The sequence below is a fragment of the Ictalurus furcatus genome, chromosome 27 (genome assembly GCF_023375685.1).
Source record: "Ictalurus furcatus strain D&B chromosome 27, Billie_1.0, whole genome shotgun sequence".
Taxonomy (NCBI): domain Eukaryota; kingdom Metazoa; phylum Chordata; class Actinopteri; order Siluriformes; family Ictaluridae; genus Ictalurus; species Ictalurus furcatus.
The window spans coordinates 17,333,077-17,354,177 of record NC_071281.1 but is presented as its reverse complement, the minus strand read 5'-3'; the positions used below and the strand labels follow the sequence as shown (position 1 = coordinate 17,354,177).

General features: G+C 41.8%; 1 protein-coding gene across 1 annotated transcript in view; it reads left to right on the top strand.

Annotated features, from left to right (window-relative positions):
* Positions 1-499: 499 nt before the first annotated feature.
* The window catches only part of vps35 (VPS35 retromer complex component), a 28,882-nt gene continuing 8,280 nt past the window's right edge, over positions 500-21,101 (top strand). The window contains exons 1-15 of the mRNA XM_053617045.1: positions 500-737; positions 1,936-2,034; positions 3,486-3,582; positions 5,100-5,223; positions 7,750-7,932; positions 8,699-8,912; positions 10,656-10,739; positions 11,011-11,120; positions 11,258-11,354; positions 11,447-11,595; positions 12,588-12,795; positions 14,683-14,838; positions 16,274-16,396; positions 17,779-17,958; positions 18,628-18,867. Of these exons, the coding sequence (XP_053473020.1) occupies positions 735-737; positions 1,936-2,034; positions 3,486-3,582; positions 5,100-5,223; positions 7,750-7,932; positions 8,699-8,912; positions 10,656-10,739; positions 11,011-11,120; positions 11,258-11,354; positions 11,447-11,595; positions 12,588-12,795; positions 14,683-14,838; positions 16,274-16,396; positions 17,779-17,958; positions 18,628-18,867 (2,067 nt within the window). The 5' untranslated portion in view covers positions 500-734. The remainder of the gene's footprint in view (positions 738-1,935; positions 2,035-3,485; positions 3,583-5,099; positions 5,224-7,749; positions 7,933-8,698; positions 8,913-10,655; positions 10,740-11,010; positions 11,121-11,257; positions 11,355-11,446; positions 11,596-12,587; positions 12,796-14,682; positions 14,839-16,273; positions 16,397-17,778; positions 17,959-18,627; positions 18,868-21,101) is intronic.

Sequence of the window (21,101 nt, the reverse complement as noted above, 5' to 3'; positions counted from 1 at the left end):
TGTTCTAAAATCATTTTAAAGGAGCATTAATAAACGTTTATAGTGGATGAAAATTTTACTGAATCTACAAGCAAATGAATTGGTAAAATATACATATTATTATTATTATTATTATTATTATTATTATTATCATTATTGTTGTTGTTGTTGTTGTTGTTGTTGTTGCATTTAAAAATAACAACACCAATAATATAAACAACAATAACAACAACAACAACAATAATAATAATTATAATTAATTATTATTATTTTATTATTACTAATTTTTGTTTTCTTTTTTTATATTTACTACTACTACTACTACTACTAATTATTATTATTATTATTCTAATTACAACAACAACAATAATAATAATAATAATAATAATAATAATAATAATAAACTTTATATTTTAGAAAATAATTTTCTATAATAACTTTTTCACCCATTCCAAATGTTTGTGAATTCTCTTCATTGATTATTTGTTTGTTTGTTTATTTTATTTTATTTTATTTTATTTTATTTTCCAAAACAACTGCCCAGCCCAGGAACACAAACTGTTACGGTGCCTAGTGTAACCAATCCGAGCTCTCCAAATGTTCAGGGTTCAGCCAATCAGCGTCATTCTAGCGTACACGTCTCAGCCAATCAGCTTGCTCTTGGCTGACGCTAGCTAAGCGGATCTCCAGCAGTCACATGACTGAGAGATTTTTTTTTGAGCTGCAGAGTGAAAACAGCTCACTTATTAATCACCATGGTAAGTCAAAGAATGAATATGTACACATGTCGTTTTTATGGCACACTTTGTATAAAACCTTGTAACTGAAAACGAAATATTAAAGACTCTAAAATGGCAGAGTTTAGCCAGTTAGCTTGTTTATTCCGTTAGCTAGCTGTGATTGGGTTTAGGCACTACAGCGGCCTGGCTACATATGCTAGGCTATGCTAAGGGTAAGCTAATCCTGCTTTCCCTCTCCCTCTCTCTCTCTCGGATAATTTTGATATCTTTTATAAACTACAGAGTTCTGTTTTATTTTGCTTTTATGTTTTTTATGTTTGCTTTTATTTATTTGTACCACATTTTGTTACACAACCTTCGGCTAGTTTGTTGTTTTGGAAATCCTGTCCGAGAGTTAGCATCAAAGCTAGACGTCTGATCTAAACAACACAGTAGTGTGTTGTGGCTCGTGCGATAAAATATGGTATAATTAATCAACAGTTTATTGATTTTGTGTGTAATTTGTCGTGCCAGGGGTTGTGGACATGGAAAGAAATGTGGTAGAAATGTGGCTAACGGAAGCTAAGCTAGCAAGCTGTCATTGCTGCATTGCCTAATTGTCAAGCCAGGTTAATGAATATTCATAATCTCATACATATTAATCAGATAGTTTACTTCTTTAATTACAGATTAGTAGGAGAAACCTATGTCCTGTGGTTTGTTTTAGTTGGTGCTGATGTTCAGGAATCATTGACTGTGTTTTTGTTTGTTTCAATATTTGTCTGTGATATTTATTAACCAATTAATGTGTAGTTATTTAAAAAAAAAAAAAAAAAAAAGCCATGTTACAGAATAATAAAAAAAATTGCAGTGTAGAAATGATCTTTATTTGAACCTGACGTTACTTTGCCGTCTCCCGCAGACATCATGTCCAGTCTGTAATCAGATCCCAGCTGCAAGTTTGAACAGGATATCCATTCAGGAAAATTACACACGCCATTAAATGAGAATTAACAGATTAAACAAATGTTTTTGTAGATGTAAAATTAGAGGTAGGGGGGTGCAAACTTTTGTGGCTAACGTTTTCTTTTTGGAAAAAATTTGTTAATTTCTCCAAACCTCTCTATTGAACTTGTCTCGAGTGAAATTCCCCAAACTATGTTGAACCTGTTATCAGTAGATAAGTCATGTGATGAGCTCAACTGATCCCCTCTCTCTCTCTCTCTCCGTTTCCCAGCCGACCACTCAGCAGTCACCCCAGGACGAGCAGGAGAAGCTGTTGGACGAGGCGATCCAGGCCGTCAAAGTGCAGTCCTTCCAGATGAAACGCTGCCTGGTAAGACTCGCAGTACGCCGTCGTTACATCACTAACGTACGCGTGTGTAGCGTACGCCACGAAAAACCAAAGGAATGTGTCTTACACTAACTCCTCAGTCTGTTGTGGTGTTTTAGGAAAACAGTAATCCATGTCGGGGTGATGTGACGCGAAGCAGAAGGTTCTGTTTTACACCTGACGTGTGATTTAGCGTGCGCGTGCAGAAGCTTTTGTTGTTTTGCTGATCCGATCCGTGACTCGAGAAGCGCGGCGTGGTCCGATCCGTGACTCGAGAAGCGCGGCGTGGTCCGATCCGGGAGTTTTGGGACATTCACTAGATGTCACGTCAGAGCCGATAAAACGTGTCGCTCACGTGAGCACAAATTACACCTACATGTCGTCCATAACGCAGAGATGCCACGTGCGTGACACATGATTTTCCTCGGAAATACAGTACAAAGTGCAGATTTAAATCTTTATGCCGGTGTCATTAATGCTGTAGAGATTTTTTATTTATTTATTTATTTACTTTTTTACTTTTTTAGTTGATAAATATTCTTAAAAAAATTCCACCCTTACTTTTATTTTGTCTTAGTTAAAAATCTTAGTTCTTTAATTGAAAACAATCCACATTAACGGGAAGATAAAGTCGCATAATGATTCATCATCACAGCCGACGTCATGATTCTTTAAACGAAGCACAAAGCACAGAAGTACAAATGATCGGATTTAAAACGAAATAATAATAATAAAAAAATCCTCTGATGTGTATTTTTCGAGAATGTTATTCGTTGGTGTATTTTATATGTTCCTGTATGTGTAATTATGTTAATATGATTATATTATAATGCGTGCGCACATTGCGTTGCAGAATTTCTCACCTTTTATGACGAGACCGACGCGACCGTTAAAAGTGATAGAATCTGTGACGTATTCAAGCTCAGAACTTCACCCTTCATCTGTGTTTAGTTTTATCGTTGCTCCAAAAAAAAAAAAAAAAAAAAAAAGAATGGTCTGGCTTGACTGCATTCTGAGTGTAAGTGTTTAGCTTGAAATATGGCTGAGAAGTCACGTGACTCATTTATGCAGAGCGTGTTCAGACAGTGAGGCGTTCTGCAAGTCGATGAGTTCAAATGTCACGAGCGCAAAAGCTGGAGTCGCTGGAGCGCAAAAGCTGGAGTCATTAAGCGGTAAAAAAAAGCTAGCGGTGAGATTTTAAGGGTTTACGCAAAGTGCGCTCAAATCCAAGGTTCATTCGTTTCATACTTTAATAATACGTTTAATTACCTTTAAATGAATAAGAAGTCGTTCGGAAGTAATATAAGGTAAGGGTAAAATTTAAATGTGGTTGTGAGGGTCAGACCGATGAGCAGTCTTACTCGTGCACCACTTCTGGAGAATAATCTCCCCGATCTCCGTTTCCATCCACGCTAACGACGTGTACGTTTCTGAGACTGCTTTCTCTTTTTCAGGACAAGAACAAGCTGATGGATGCACTGAAACACGCCTCTAACATGCTGGGGGAGCTCAGGACCTCCATGCTGTCTCCTAAAAGCTACTACGAACTGTGTACGTGGGTTTAACCTCCGTCCAGCACCGTTCACCCCGTCCCGAAATCAAACCAGCTCTCTCCGGGGGTTTAGCTTCAGGGGCGTGTCCATAATCGGGCGTGTGATACGTTCGTATGGTTATAATAGGCAGCGTTTGTAATCGGGTCGGTTTCTTAAACGGTGCCTCCTCGCTTCTTCGCTCCTCCTATTAAGGACAAAAGGAAAGAAACCGAGGACAGGCGATGTATTATGTTTTTCTTTTTTTTTTTGCATAAATTCTTTTTAAAACAGATTTTTACATGCAGTTATTCATCAAAAATAACACGTGAATTCACATAAATTAGGAAAATTTTTCCAAAAATTTCTTGCAGTAAAAATTCGTGGATGTGGCATTTGGCATCAAAAAACATTATCACTGAAAAAATACAGACTAATTTGTATGCAGTAATATTTTTAGGTCTGAACTTTATGTAACAGTTTCTCAACCCTGATGGAACGTTTTAGATTTATATAGAAATTTAACACATTTTTTTTTTTTTTTTTTTTTTAAAAAGATCAAATTTATTCTTTTGCAAATTTGAACAGAAAAGTTAACACGTACAGGGATTATACACATTAGCTCTGAAGTTATATGATGACTTACTTTTAAAAATAAATAAATAAATAAATACAGGAAAGGAAATGAGGACAGAAATATTTTTATGTTGACAAATTAAGTTTTATTTAAAATTTTTTGCATAAATTATTATAAAACACAGATTTTTACATGCTTTAATTAATCAAAAATGACGTGCAAATTCACATCAATATTCACATCCAAAACAAAATGACTTCTAATAAAAATTCATTAACAAACAATTAAATATTTTACCAGCAAAATTGCACAATTTTAACACGTACAGGAATTATACAGTTCAGCTCTGAAGTTATATGATGTCTTACTTTAAAAAAAACAAAAAAAACAAACAACTTAATAATGATTTTTTTTTTTCTGTGATTAGACCTTTTAGTGTATAAATTTAAAACAAATGGCCGAGTTCGATCGGGAAGAGTAACACTTAACGGAGTAACAGAAGTCAGGATAATGGTGTGTATAATATTAGAGTGTTTCAGAGGTCTAATATATTCTTAACAGCCTTAAATTTACAAACTGTGAGTGTGTGTGTCGTACGTGGACTGGTGACCAACAGACTCGATGTTAATTCATTAACATATTTTCGACAATTTAAAAGTGTTTATTTTTTATCGTTACTGAAAAAAATTCTACTTTTTTTTTTGTAGAAATTGAATAAATGTTTTACTCAAAATCAAAACCAATGAAACAAACTGTATGTCGTAAGACAGATGTTATATCATAAAAATATATCGTGACGTGATGGTTTTATAATATCGCCAACCCCTAACCAGATCACTGCTCAGGTTTTTCTGTGTGCTGATAATAGCGTGATTAAGGTGCACTGATTGTCGTGATGGGAATATTTCATGTCACTCAGCGCCTGATTTCCAGCATTAAGATGTTGCCTGTGTGTGATTTAGACATGGCCATATCGGACGAGCTGCACTACCTGGAGGTTTACCTGACTGACGAGTTCGCTAAGGGCCGTAAAGTGGCTGACCTGTATGAGCTCGTACAGTACGCCGGGAACATCATCCCCAGACTGTGAGTCACTCACACACGCGCACACACACACACACACACACACACACACTCCTCAGGGGACAGGTTCCATTAGTCTCTCTCCTGTGGATCTGGAGTAGGGCTGTTATGGGTTGAAATATTCATGTTATAATAATCGAGTCTAACAAGATCACTGTATCGTGGTGTTACAGAAGCCCTGAACCTCAAGGCGTGACGTTTCTTTCAGGTGCTATGTCGTTATTTTGAGTCAGTATCTCCGTTATTTAAAAAAATAATAATAATAATAATAAAAAATCTCATTATTTTGACTTAGTATCTCGTTGTTAGTGTTATCTTGTTATTTTGACTTGTTATCTCAAGATATTATCTCATAATTGTGATTTAGTGTCTCATTTTATTTTTTTAAAAAAATTTCTTATTTTGACTTGGTGTTTTCATGGTTTTAAAAAAATTCTCATTTTTTTGAACACTCGTTATTTCAATCTGTTATCTGATTATTTTGACTTACTAACTCATTATTGCTGTATATCATCTCCTTATTTTGAGTTAGTCTCATTGTTTCGAAAAAAAACCATCTCATGTTTTCACGACATCATCTCGTCATTTCGACTCGGTGTCTCGCTGTTTCAGAAAATTGTCATTATTTTGGTTTTCTGTCGTCTTATTTCCAAAAATTCCCATGTTGACTCCTTAAATAAATATAATGACATACCATGACATAGATGTCAATATCGAAGTTTTTGCTGAGTTAGTAACTCATTATTTCATTATATTATCTTTCAGTATAGTATCTCTTTCTTTTGACATAGTAACTTGTTAATTTGACTTACTACCTCATTATTTGAAGATATTATCTCGTTATTTTGGCGTAGATAGTATTTGACAGTACCTTGAAGTAACGAGTTGCTAAGTCAAAATAATGACACTTGGGCGGGGGGGATAAATTTTTACACACAAGCCAGTGATGAAAATTAAAGGAGAACTTTCTTAGAAATTGTTTGTACAGTGGTCTTGTTTCGTGTGTGTGTGTGTGTGTATTTATTTTAAAAAATGGGAGCGAAAATATCATCTCGTTATGGTTTTTCTTTTGTAGGAGGATATTTTCTTTTCTGTAAAATCTCTTAGCTCTGCGGTTCACAAACTGAGGGTCGCGACCTCACGTGGGATCATTTGATTTTACAAATGCAGCCGTGAAAGAAACGAACAAATATTACTCTTTTGTTTTATTCATTTTTTTTTTTTTTTTTCCAAGGTTATGAACGTCGCTCTAACGGAGCGCTGCTATTTTCAAAACCTCGCAATTAAAACGAGCCACATTTAATTGGCTCAACGCTTTCACTGGGTATGGATTTAAAAGTGTGATGGGAATTTATGAAGCTTTTTTTTTTTTGGCTGCCTGTTCAGGGCCAATTTTGTCCAAAATTGTTTATCATGTCTTTTATAAGCTGAAAGAGAGAGAGAGAGAGAGAGAGAGAGAGAGGGAGGGAGGGAGAGATGTATATATTATAGTTGTGTTTATAAATCTGTACTGAGGAAAGTCGTGGAATTTCGGATGCGGAGAGATTGAGAAGCGCGGGCACTAGAGCTGAAAGTGCGTCTTACGTCTTAGACTTTTCTTTCATTTATATTTGATCAGAGCTGCGCGTTGTTTAAAGTGAAGTTCACAGGAACTGAAAAAACATCCCCGGCGAGTGTGGGAACGGATCGTCAGAGGATCTGCGTCGCAGCCTGGTCTCCGGCCAGTCATTTGCATCCGTCACGTCGACGTGTCGTAACTCATCTGCGTAAATTGCGGCATGTTGATTCTCAGCGCTGAGTCATGTGCAGCCACAGGAAGTGAAGCATCTGCGGGGGGGGGGAGAAGTGAAGTACTGCTTTTGTTTTGTTGGGAAAAAAAAGCATTTTTTTAAATAACGCTAATCACACCGGCCTGCTGTCGAAGTCTGGATTTTCCTCGGATTTGTACGGCAGACGCTCCACTTAAAGAGACGTTCATTTGACATTTATGGAAGGAGTCTCCAGTGTCAGGGGTAAAATTGTAGCTTTCATTTTGTCCTCTCGGAAACGTGACAAAGCGTGTGTTTTGACGTATTGACTTCGAGAGAGGAGAGAGGCTGGTGAGGGAACAGACATCAGTGATAACTCAAACAAAAAAATTTTTTTTGTCCTCAATTAGAAGGAAGTGGAGCGATGGTGAAGCAGTGGAGTGTGTTTTTCCACTCTTCTGAATCCCGGTCCGCTCGTCTTTTAATAAGTCGTCGCGGTTAGACGTATGTTCGGAATATCCGCTCAGACGGACGTCCAGACAGATCGTCAGAATTAATGGCTGGTTTTAAATCGAGAAGCAAAAAAAGCACACGGAAGACGGCTCATTAAAAACGCATCCAGTCTCCGTGCTCTTAAAGCCCAGCTGTCATTTCAGACCTAATATAAATATCTGGCGTGTTTACGTTGACGATTTATCCGCTCGCGCACCTGCACGGCTGGCGTCCGATCCCACGTTAACGTCCGCTCCGTCACGTTCCTTTTTCCTCTTTCTCTTTCCAGGTACTTGTTGATAACGGTGGGAGTGGTGTACGTGCGCTCGTTCCCTCAGTCGCGCAAGGACATTTTGAAGGATCTGGTGGAGATGTGTCGGGGTGTTCAGCATCCTCTGAGAGGTCTGTTCCTGAGGAACTACCTGCTGCAGTGCACACGCAACATCCTGCCCGACGACGGAGAACAGGCCGAGTAAGAGCCAAGCGCTTCGTCTACACCCGAGTTAACCTTCTCCTTTCTCCCGGCAGCTTGACAAATAAAGAGAGGATCTTAATACACGGTACAGTCAATGGCCTCAGGTGTGTGACGGCTAATAAAATGACCTCGCCGTCCGTGCGGTTAATTCCGGACATCGTTTTTTGCTTCTAGGATAATCTAAAGTTCTTTATTTTGGTCACGCTTGAATATCGTTCGTTTATGTTTCTCAGAAAAGATCTTTTCTCATTAAAAAAAAAAACAACAACTCTGATTTGTTTTTTTTTTCCCTTTTCTTTTTTTCCCCCCCAGATTTCTTTTCTGAAATATTAACATCAGCTCCGACAGTAGCGCATTAAGTCGTTCGCTCCATCTAATACGTTATCGTTTCTATGGTAACTGACACTCTGTTTTCAGTCTCAGACTGTAAACACTGCAAACATAATTATTATTTAACAAAGAAAAATGTGTAATCGTCATAGTGATGATTTCTGTAAGGAGACATTTATAAAAAAATTCTGGAAGGAGTCTCCAGTGTCAGCGTAATGCGGTCTGAGGTGAAGCTGTAACTTATTAATGCTGGCTTTTATTGAAAAAATAATCCGCTTGTGGTATGGAATGGTATAAAACTGTAACTCCTCACTGATTATTTTCCTTTAACGGCGTGACACACGGTGCACTGTCCGGACGTATAATTACGGCAAAAGATATAAACGTGTATATTAAGTCATATACCGTACGTCTCGCTCTTTATTCATCGCAGGGAGGAGATGACCGGCGACATCAACGACTCGATTGACTTTGTCCTGCTGAACTTTGCTGAGATGAATAAGCTGTGGGTGCGAATGCAGCACCAGGGCCACAGTCGTGACCGCGAAAAGCGGGAGAAGGAGCGGCAGGAGCTGCGCATCCTCGTCGGCACAAACCTCGTCCGACTCAGCCAGCTCGAGGGCGTCAACGTCGAGAAATACAAACAGGTATCGACTTTACCGCAGGGAGCACCAGAAATCAACGAGTCACTCGTTTTCCTCTGTGAATCAATTCGTGTCGCGTGAATCTTATCTTGAATCGTACGGATTGGGCTAAGCATGTCAGTAACACGGAAGTGTGGCGGAAAAAGTTTGAGAAGTCTTTTAGGAGTACTTTTAATGCATTGTTATGTTCATTACAGAGGGTGGAATTGCTGAATCAAACAGCTGATGAATCGAATCAAATCATCATTTGATTCCTTTGTGAAGTGAACATGATTCACACTATTTCTGAAGTCTCCACTCCAATCGGATCGTCGCTTTATTTTATAAAGCTGAACCCAAGGTTTTAGATGTTGCATAATCACTGGCTGCTTGTCCAACAACGGTCCAAAACCAAAAGTTTTTGCCCCCCCAGAGTTCCTCGCAGTTGATATTTGTGTTATCAGCGTATGTTTATGTGCGCCAAGTGTCTTTAGTTTGCGTGATCCATGTCATTGTGGGTTTGTTTGTTTGTTGTTGTTTTTTTGCAGTTTGAGCTTGCCCGACGAAATAAAACTGCACGAACATTTGTCAGTTCACCATTTCTATTTCCAGAGGATTTCACCAGAACCAGTACTTGAAGTTTAGAGCTAATGCTTGTGTTTTTAAAATATATTCTCCATGCTAAATACTACAACAATAGTCTTATAACTATAAATAAGTACGCTTCACACATTTCCTACACAGGATATCAGGATAAAGCAGACGCACTAACCGAGCTGATGAAATCAAATAATGAAGTAGTAAACACAGCCTGGGGGAAGACAGTCCTGAGTCCTGAATTGTCCTCGTTAACAAGGAGGAGAGAGACGCTGTGTGTTTAATGGCTTTTCTTATTTCTTGAGCTGTTCTCTTGATGGGATGTCTGTCCTTGGATGCTTCGCGGATGCTTTGTGAGGCACTTGTACATCACGGTCAGAGATTTTGTGTTCGGATGCGTTCATTAGTGATGATTGTGATGGAGACTGAAAATAGACTCGAAGGGGTTTTTTTAGTACTTAAAAAAAAAAAATTTAAAAAAAGAAGGATATTCAATAATATGTTGCTTGACCTGTAAGTTCTAGAGAACAATGTGTCATTAGATGACAAAAACCCAAAACAAACACAAGCCATATATGAATCTGCAAGTAAAATTGTTTTCCCTGGCTATAATTTGCATACAGGAATGTGATTGGCTCTTGTATTTTATGACGCAATAACACTTCTATAACTCGGATATCCCAGTGTTATTTCAACTTCCTGCTTCCTAAACACACATGGATTTCCTATAAGGATTTAATAGTGGGGGGGAAATATAGCTTATGTAGCACAAATTGTATTAGCCCTAATTGTAATATTTATTTTTTTAGCATAGTTACGGTAGTGCTACTCCAAATATGGTACAATAACAGGGTCATAGTAATCACTAATTATTCATAATTATAATAATTGTATGATAATAATAATTCTTGAAGGGAATTTTAAGATTTTAGGATTACAGATGTTAAAAGCCTACTTTGGTAAATCTGGTGTCTTATATGGTGTCAGTGCAGCGTAAAATAAATATCTTAACCGTTTTGAATGTATAATATATTTATCAAATGTAAATTTGTGTAGTATTGGAATAGTGAATGCAATTTACTACCGTTCTGAATGTCTTCTTAAAATAAAGTTGGCAGTAATTCAGGCATGTGGCGCTGACTGAAACCCTGCGTGTGTTCTCCTCCTCAGATTGTTCTGGCTGGAGTCCTGGAGCAGGTGGTGAACTGCAGAGATTCTCTGGCACAGGAGTACCTCATGGAGTGTATTATACAGGTAGAGAACATTAACACGCAACGCCAAGCATATCAGCTGCCTCGTTTCACGCCGATGTTTTTATTTCCCCGTCACCTCGAGCTCTCTGATTGCTTCAGGCACTCGGGCTCACTCGAGCCTCACGCCGGGCTTTTTCCAGTTCAGACGCAAGCGTATAAAATGCTTTTGTGTTTTAAGCAGTTAAAGGAGAAAAGCGAGTGGTGTGTGTGTGTGTGTGTGTGTGTGTGTGTGTGTGTTCACGCAGACTGACTGCCTTTCATTTTCTCCACAGGTTTTCCCAGACGAGTTCCACCTCCAGACCCTGAACCCATTTCTCCGAGCGTGTGCTGAGCTCCACCAGCACGTCAATGTCAAGAACATCATCATAGCTCTTATTGACAGGTCACAGGACACACACACACACACACACACACACACACACACACACACACACACACTCTGCTTCATACAGGTGTTTAAAATTTCCTGCAGGCTGGTTTTATTTTATCCTTGTTTACCTTCTCCGTACCTCTCTGTAGGTTGGCTCTGTTTGCTCACAGAGAAGATGGACCTGGAATCCCTGCTGAGATCAAACTCTTTGATATTTTCTCCCAGCAAGTGGCCACAGTCATCCAGGTACATCAGCATTTATCTCCTGCATGGAAAAGATCAAAATATCAACATACAGGAATATCAAAATGAAAGGGTTTTTTGATTTGCTGTTCCAGTCTCGTCAGGACATGCCGTCGGAGGACGTCGTGTCTCTGCAGGTGTCCCTCATTAACCTGGCTATGAAGTGCTACCCTGAGCGCGTCGACTACGTAGACAAGGTTCTCGAGAGCACCGTGGAGATCTTCAACAAACTCAACCTGGAGCAGTGAGTAGATCAGAGGACTAGAAAAACGAGAAGATCTATTGCTTCGTCGTCCGTGTTAACGGATAATCAATCCCCTTCGATTGTTTTTTTTTTTTTTTCCATGTTTAGCTTGCAGGACAGGTGGGGTATGCAATTACTGCAAATAATAGCCCCATGCTATCAAAATACCGTAACTGGTGAAGCATGGCATCTACCGTAAATACACTAATAAACGAGCTGATCGCAATTACTGTGTATACGTAAAGGGGGAAATCTGTATTTTTGATTTAGAAATATCTCGACGGTTAGTCATTAACTGCTTCTACATTTACCCTGTCAGATTTTTTTTTCCTTTCATGTCAGCAGGAAGGTTATTTAAAGCGAGGGGAGGGAAAAAAGAATCGTGGCTTTGTTGTGAACGTAGAGGGCGAGCGCTTTGTGCCACTCAGCCGGTGGGGTTTTCAAGGAAAGGCTCTCCGTCCTGCTCGCCTTTAATTACACGCAGAGAGTTGCACTCCCCACGCCTTCACCGCTGGGCCTAAGGTCACGTCAGATTTGTAAAAGCCTTTTTTTTTTTCTTTTCTTTTCTTTTTCCCTCTCTCTGAAATGCCACACACTGTAGGGAATACGGTTCCTTTTTTCATGCAGTCATTGTTTGCATGTTGCTTTTGTCTCTAAAAAAAGAAAAGAAAGAAAAGAAATGAAAAAGAAGTGGTGGAGAGTCGTGCGGAGAAAGCAGCGCTAGATGGCTGCCATTTTGACAGGTCCTTATTTTTGTTTTTTAGAAATCGTGTAATGACCGAATTATCTCCGTCTCAAAAGTTTCTGGTTCTAGGAACTAAAATGGTTCCTGGACTGACAACTCAAGAAATAAAATTGGCCCTGGTACTTACACATGTGACGTCCTTTAAAAAAAAAAAAAAAAAGTACGTAAGGTTTTTCTGAGTTTAGGCGTTGAGGTTTATATTGCTGGATTTAATATTAATCTGCGTCGTGTTGTTGTTGTTGTGCAGCATTGCGACGAGCAGCGCCGTATCGAAGGAGCTCACCAGGCTGCTGAAGATCCCTGTGGACACCTACAACAACATCCTGACGGTCCTGCAGCTCAAACACTTCCCGCCGCTCTTCGAGTACTTCGATTACGAGTCACGCAAGAGCATGAGCTGCTACGTGCTCAGCAACACGCTGGACTACAACACCACCATCCTGGTCCAGGAGCAGGTACGGAGACGGGAACGCGACCTCCTGACGTTTTATATTCAATCCCTACAGCAGAGGTCGCAATGTAGGTGTACAATTATCGACTCTCGCTATACATAATGTATTGGCACCCCTTCGGTCAGTCCACCCGTGAGCAGGTGATCTCTGGATGGTGGTTTATTCTCACAGGGGATCAGATACAGCAGGGTTTGAGAAAGGTAAAGATTGAGATTAAGGAAAAGATCTTTATCCGACAGCGGTGCTGTGCTCAGGAGCTCACCCTGATGAAGACCAGAGGCCGATAAACACGCACAAATAACGAGCGTTAGTGCGCCTGCTAGCACGTCGGCGCGTAATAAAAGGAACCAAAAAAGCCTGTTAACACCCTTTTGAAGAGCGCGTAAGGCTGAAGGTGTACTTGTAAACCTCTTTCATTCGTCGGTCAGCACGCTCTGTCCTTCGGCTCGGGTTAGCAGCTCGAAATAGTAACAAATAAATAAATAATCGTCTCCAAAACAAATTCCGCAACCCAAGACGTGTGGCATTTTTGGATTCGCTTCCTGTGGAGAGTCGATTCGGAGTCAGATTGCTTTCTCACCGCCTCGCTCGGATGCTCTCGAACCCCAGAGCGATCGTCGTGATTGTTCTCGCTTTCTTAAAGAACCGCAGCGAGGCGGAGGACACGCCGAAGATCTGTTCTCAGCATGTCAGCAGGTCCTAAAACGGACGTTTTTATGAATTGCCGCCGCGATCAGAAAGCATTCGCACGCACGTCACAGGAAGACGCTCGGGTATTCGCTTGCCCGTCGATCAAGACGTCTGTTCTGGCGCGCGTGCTCGACAGACCTGACGACTTTATTAAACCTCACAACTCAGGGTGATTTACATTAATAGCACGGCCTGTGTTTACTCTCTCGGCTCTTCACATTTTCATTTTCCCCAACGCGGAGTGAGTTATTGATGTGTAAATACGGTGCCCTAAGATTAGAGGAACTTCTCTAGCTCTAGGCTGCAACACCAGCCCACATTATTAACCTCTTCTGTGTGTGTGTGTGTGTGTGTGTGGTATAATAATTGTTGGTGGAGAACGAGATCTAGAGTTTTAAACTTTCTTTAAAGCAGTTTGATGCTAGCTTGTTTTCACACTCACTCAGTGTCACGTATATGAACGTATTTGTGGTGGTGTGTGTGTGTGTGTGTGTGTGTGTGTGTGTGTGTGTGTGAATGGGTTTTAAATGGACACTGCTTCATTCCATTGTGTGTGTGTGTGTGTGTGTGTTGCGCTTTTCTCCAGAGCCATATTGCGGTGCTGGTTATAAAAGCTGATCAGGTAGAGAAAATGTCAATAAGTTCGGAGACGTGACCCGCCTCGCTCTCTCTCTCTCTCTATCTCTCTCTCTCCCCCCCTCCCCTGAGCCTCCATTAAAGGCACAGACGTATTGATTTTGCTCCTTTCCTTAAACGAGGGACCCGCCATGGCCCTTTCTTTTTTTTCTTTTTTTCTCCAATTTCTGTTCCCTGACACACGGTGACTCGTAATCAGTTGGGGGGGTTGGGGTTGGGGGATGTACCGTTTAAAGATGTTTGTTCTAGATGAAGTAGCTCGATATTAAATGCTGTATGTGAATTTGGAAGTGTGGTTATAAGGAGGAAAAAAGGGACGTCTTTTTAGTGATTTTAAAGCCCTTGGTTCGGTTTAATTTGCGTTTCGTGTAGATTTCAGATGAGCGTATAATCATGATCTCAGCATGATTATTAAAGATTATTACCTGCCATGTGTTTATCAGAGTTTCACTGAGCAGCAGCATGCACCCTGTTGCCCTGTAAATCTGTCTGCCTGTCTCTCTCTGTCTCTCTCTATGTCCCCCCCGTCAGTCTTTAGCTGATTGTGTGTGTGTGTGTGTGCAGGTGGATGCGATCCTGAGCCTGGTGTCCACACTGATCCAGGATCAGCCAGATCAGCCTGCAGAGGATCCCGACCCGGAGGACTTTGCAGAGGAGCAGAGTTTAGTGGGCCGCTTCATCCACCTTCTGCATTCCGAAGATCCGGACCAACAGTACCTGGTGTGTGGTACTCCCACTGTACTCTAATAACTCACTACAGTACCTGGTGTGTGGTACTCCCACGGTACTCTAATAACTCACTACAGTACCTGGTGTGTGGTACTCCCACTGTACTCTAATAACTCACTACAGTACCTAGTGTGTGGTACTCCCACTGTACTCTAATAACTCACTACAGTACCTGGTGTGTGGTACTCCCACGGTACTCTAATAACTCACTACAGTACCTGGTGTGTGGTACTCCCACGGTACTCTAATAACTCACTACAGTACCTGGTGTGTGGTACTCCCACGGTACTCTAATAACTCACTACGGTACCTAGTGTGTGGTACTCCCACAGTACTCTAATAACTCACTACAGTACCTAGTGTGTGGTACTCCCACTGTACTCTAATAACTCACTACAGTACCTGGTGTGTGGTACTCCCACGGTACTCTAATAACTCACTACAGTACCTGGTGTGTGGTACTCCCACTGTACTCTAATAACTCACTACAGTACCTAGTGTGTGGTACTCCCACGGTACTCTAATAACTCACTACAGTACCTAGTGTGTGGTACTCCCACTGTACTCTAATAACTCACTACAGTACCTAGTGTGTGGTACTCCCACGGTACTCTAATAGCTCACTACAGTACCTGGTGTGTGGTACTCCCACGGTACTCTAATAACTCACTACAGTACCTGGTGTGTGGTACTCCCACGGTACTCTAATAACTCACTACAGTACCTGGTGTGTGGTACTCCCACAGTACTCTAATAGCTCACTACAGTACCTGGTGTGTGGTACTCCCACTGTACTCTAATAACTCACTACAGTACCTAGTGTGTGGTACTCCCACGGTACTCTAATAACTCACTACAGTACCTAGTGTGTGGTACTCCCACGGTACTCTAATAACTCACTACAGTACCTGGTGTGTGGTACTCCCACTGTACTCTAATAACTCACTACAGTACCTGGTGTGTGGTACTCCCACTGTACTCTAATAACTCACTACAGTACCTAGTGTGTGGTACTCCCACGGTACTCTAATAACTCACTACAGTACCTAGTGTGTGGTACTCCCACGGTACTCTAATAACTCACTACAGTACCTAGTGTGTGGTACTCCCACGGTACTCTAATAGCTCACTACAGTACCTAGTGTGTGGTACTCCCAAAAGTTATGTAAACGGTCATACAGTGTCTCTCTCTCTCTCTCTCTCTCTCTCTCTCTCTCTCTCTCTCTCTCTCTCTCAGCTCCTCTTCAGTAAAGCCCCGTCTGAACACCTCATATACACTGTTTTGACAGAAAGCTCCAAATTGCCTTAATGAGACTCTAATGAATATGGATTCTGTTGAACCTACAGAAGACATCACGCTGTTACGGAGCGATGAATTATTCAAACACACCCCACAGTTTCTCATCCTCATTTGTACCTCCTACAGATATTAAACACAGCCAGGAAGCACTTCGGAGCCGGGGGTAATCAGAGGATCCGCTACACGCTGCCCCCACTGGTGTTCGCCGCTTATCAGCTGGCCTTCCGCTACAAAGACAACGCCTCCTCGGTACATCTCCACTTCACACTTCTCTCCTCACGCGTGTGCACACACACACTCAACACTGTGATTTTATTCCCATGTGTGAATTACCTTCACAACACACGAACGCGCTCAGCGCTGGTGTGATCACTTCAGTCCTGTCCTGATTAAAAACCCTTTTATTAAAGAATGATTGAAAAAATTATTCTGACATTTTTTTTTGTTCCTTTTTAAAGCAGTTTTGCATTGGGGGGGGAAAAATTATTAAATATATTTCTTATCTTTCTTTATGGACGGATGCATTGGATGCTGTCATCTTTTCACCCCCCCCCCCCCTTTGTTCTTTCTTTTGTTTTTTTTTCTTTATTTTTAATGCATGGATGAAAGGATGGCATGGATGTTCTTGTCTTCTTTTTACTCTTTTTTTTTTTTCCCCCCTACTTCCTTTTTTTCTTTTTCTTTCTTTCTCTTTATTTTTTAATGGATGGATGAAATGGATCCCCTTGCCTTCTTTCCTCTTTCTTCCTCATTTATTTTTCTTTCCTTTCTTTCTTTCTTCCATTTCTTTCTTTCTTGATGGATGGATAAAATGGATGCCCTTGCCTTCTTTCCTCTTCACCCCCTCCCTCATTCTCCTTCTTCATGGATGGATGGAATGAATGAATGAATGAATGCTCTCTTTTTTTTTTTTTTTCCTCATTCTTTCCTTCTGTTTCTTTCTTCCTTCCATCCATCTGGATTCAGAAAAAAATATTTCCTCCAGTCGTGAAATGTTGGATGTTTGGAGTCTAAAAGATTTATTTCAATTTTTTTTTTCTCTTGAAATACAAATTATTCAGTGTTGACTGTTTCTTAATGTTTAAACGCGTGAATGACGTGAGAAACGTCAAATCAGTTTGAATTTTTTTTTTTTTAGCCGGACCCGTGCCCCTTTCAGATTGACGTCACGAGCATTTTGCGTGACGTGTAAAAACGTTGGCGTTTCTAGTCTGGGGAATTTTCATGAGAACAAATGAAGTGAAATGACAGAGTAAGAACTAACATCGCTGCGAGTGTGTGTTGTGGGTTTCGTGTTCCTCTTGCCTCGGTCATTACGCCTCAGGCGGCAGCAGCTGGAGTCACTGACTGACTGACAATGAGCCAAAAACTGTCTCTGAAACGTCATCAGCCCTAATCCTGAGGCATTTCATATAAAAAAAAAAAAAAAGTAAAAAAAAAAACGGCTTAAATGAGATGAAATTTTCTTTCTTGTCTTGTCCCGTCTTCTGATTTGGAACCTTCAGAGAACCATCCAGAATTGATTTTATTTATTTTATTTTATTTTTTTTTAACTCCAACCCACTGGAGTGACTCATCAGTTCTCTGAATCAGTCTTCTTTTCTTCTTGTCTGTTTTTCCTCTCTCTGCAGGACGATAAGTGGGAGAAGAAGTGCCAGAAGATCTTCTCCTTCGCCCATCAGACCATCAGCGCGCTGATCAAGGCCGAGCTGGCCGAGCTGCCGCTGCGTCTCTTCCTGCAGGGGGCGCTCGCCGCCGGAGAGATCGGCTTCGAGAACCACGAGACCGTCGCCTACGAGTTCATGTCCCAGGTACCGAAGCGGCGTCTTCAGGCTGGGAGACGACGGGGGGGTTTAGACAGAGAATTGATGGCTCACAGTGAGACGCTCGGGGGCAGAAGGAGGTGAAAAGTGGACACTGTGTGTGTGTGTGTGTGTGTGTGTGTGTGTACTGTCCTCTCTCGGAAAGTAAAGTTCCTCCGAAAAAGAAAATGTTTTTAAAGAAAGTTTTAAGCCTGAGGGAAAATGCTGCAACTGAATGTTCCTGTTAGTCCTAAAGAACATCTGTCTGCCTCTCTGTCTGTCTGTCTGCTTGTGTGAGTGTCTCTTCTGCATCTGTCTGTCTCTCCTGCCTGTCTTTCTGTCTGGCTGCAACTGTCTGTTTCTCTCTCTCTCTGTGTGTCTGTATGTCTGTCTGCTTCTTCACCTGTCTGTCTTTCTATCTCTGTTTCACTGTATGTCTCTCTTCCTCTCTTTGTATCTTGCCGTCTTTTGTTTTATCCATCAATCACAATGTTTTTCTGTCTTGCTCCCTCAGTCTGTCTTTTTTTTCTTTTTCGCTCTCATTGCCTCTGACTCAGAGGTCCTTCTGTCTCTCTCTCTCTCTCTCTCTCTCTCTCTCTCTCACTCTCTCGAACTCTCTCCAGAGTCGTGTTTCTTTACCCATGGTATAATCTGTCTCTCTCTCTCTCTCTCTCTCAGGCGTTCTCTCTGTATGAGGATGAGATCAGTGACTCCAAGGCCCAGCTTGCTGCCATCACGCTGATCATCGGGACGTTCGAGCGCATGCGCTGTTTCAGCGAGGAGAACCACGAGCCTCTGAGAACCCAGTGCGCTCTCGCTGCCTCCAAACTGCTGAAAAAACCTGACCAGTGCCGCGCCGTCAGCATCTGTGCTCACCTCTTCTGGTCCGGACGCAACACTGACAAAAACGGAGATGAGGTGGGTGTGCCTGAATGTGGGCCCATAGGTGTGCCTGCGGGTAGGCCCTTGGGTGGGCCCGTATGTGTACCTGTGGGTGGGCCTGTATGGGTGTCTGTGGGTGGGCACTTGGGTGGATCCTGTATGTATGCCTGTGGGTGGGCCCATATGTGTGCCTGTGGGTGGGCCTGTAGGTAGGCACTTGGGTGGGCCTGTGGGTAGGCACTTGGGTGGGCCTGTGGGTGGGCCCGTGTGTGGGCCAGTGGGTAGGCACTTGGGTGGGCCCGTATGTGTGCCTGTGGGTGGGCCCGTATGGGTGTCTGTGGGTGGGCCCGCCATCTTTGTACTGAAGTTCAAGGCATGGGGAAATACAGAGTACGAGAGAGGATCGATGGTGAGATAAACCACAGGTAAAGAAACACGACTCGAGAGAGAGATTAAACCATGGGTAAAGAAACATGATTCACTCTCTCTCTCTCTCTCTCTCTCTCTCTCTCTTTCTCTCTCTCACTCGCTCTCTCAGAGAGGGGAAAAAAGAGAGAGAGGGAGAGATATTAAACCTTGGGTAAAGAAACACGACTCTGGAGAGAGACTTTTGACTTTTTAAGATGCCTTTAATATACCAGTGTAGTGTATTTCCATATTTACAATTTTTGAAGGAAGAACCCCAAACCCCTTCAGACTAGCTGTAAATCTCGTATAGTCCATAAACCTGTATGAAAAGTCCACAGTCCTGTTTTTAATAAAGTCTTTCTTGCAGCTGATGTCCATCTCCTCAGTCTGAACCGTCTCCGTGGACCTTTGGTCAGTTCTAAAACCCGGTGAATCTGTTCTGTGGTGTAAAGTTGTTCAGAAAAGTCGAAGTTATTCGGCTGATCTGGCTTGACCTCTGCCTCCTCCTTTTCTGTGAGCAGTTCCCCTCCTGTATCTCCTGCGCTGCACTCTGGACTCGGGTTCTCCTGCTGTGGCCGTTTGGACGATTCCACCACCTTGTATATCTTCTCTCCCCCTGTTTCCAGCTCAGCTTTATTGTTCTTTAACTCGGCGGTGCAGTTTTATCTCCGTGTGTTCTCGTGTGTTCTCGTGTGTTCTCGTGTGGGCTCGTGTGGTTTCTTCTTTTGCTGCTGCTTTACAGGGTCAGTGCGGTCATCGAGGCCGGGGTGGTTATTAACGTTAACGCTAACACTATCCCCGGTGTCTGTGATGATGTTTACAGTAACATCTGCACCATTGTTAGCGTTGGTCGAAGAGATGGAGTCTGTGTTCAGGAGTCTGTTGTGTTGGTTACTGACCTTTTTTAGTACTGGTTCCAGTGTGTCACCGCTCTGCGTCGTTAACTCCAGACTCCGGCTCCCCGGTGCTCTCCTGCTCTGTGCGGACAGACGAACTTCTTGTGTCCGATGTCCCCACAGTCGAAACATCTCGGATGTTCCGTGGTATCAAACAGGATGTAGTTGCTATCCCAGCGTTTGCATCTACAGAAAGACGAGACGTGCTTCACTGCTGAGTTTTTGCAGCCGAGTGAAATCATTCCGGTTGGTCTGGCGAACTTGCCGAAGCGGGCCGGCTCCTTCATTATCACTTCATCTTGAACGAATGGGGGACATTAGAGATGACGGTGGCAGACAGAGGGGAAACTTGTACCAGGGCTCCTTTCACACATATTCCTGTTTGGATCAGTTCATTGAGGAGGTTTTGTTGTCTTAAGAACACCACCATCTGTCTCTTTTTAGTCTTCTTCTTCATCATCATCATCATCTTCTTCATCATCTTCATCCTCTTAATTTTCTTCTTCTTCATCTTCTTTTTCTTCTTCATCTTTTTCTTTTTTTATCTTCTTCTTCTTTCTCTTCATCTTAATCTTATTACTGTTCGATAATCTGACAAATAAAAAGAGTGGAATTTTTTTTTTTTTCCCTTTTTAAAAAAATAAATCTATTAAAAAAACAGAAAGGGAAAACTCAGCTTCCAGAGTGTTCCATTGAGTAGGGCGGGGCAAAATAACGATACGATACGAATATCCTGCCTGTTTATTTGTAGGCGTTCCTGTCGATAGATTCGGTCTGCTTTTTATTTTCCTTTTTTAAAATGAACCAGTGAGGATGATGAGGTGGCGAATCACAGCAGCAGCAGCACTTCCTGTTGTCACTGACAGCAGGAGTGGACTGGGTTTTGCCCTGAGGATTGGAGAAGGAAACATCCCACGAGCTCAAATTAGCCTCTAAAAATAGCACACAGACAGCGGAGCGACTGCA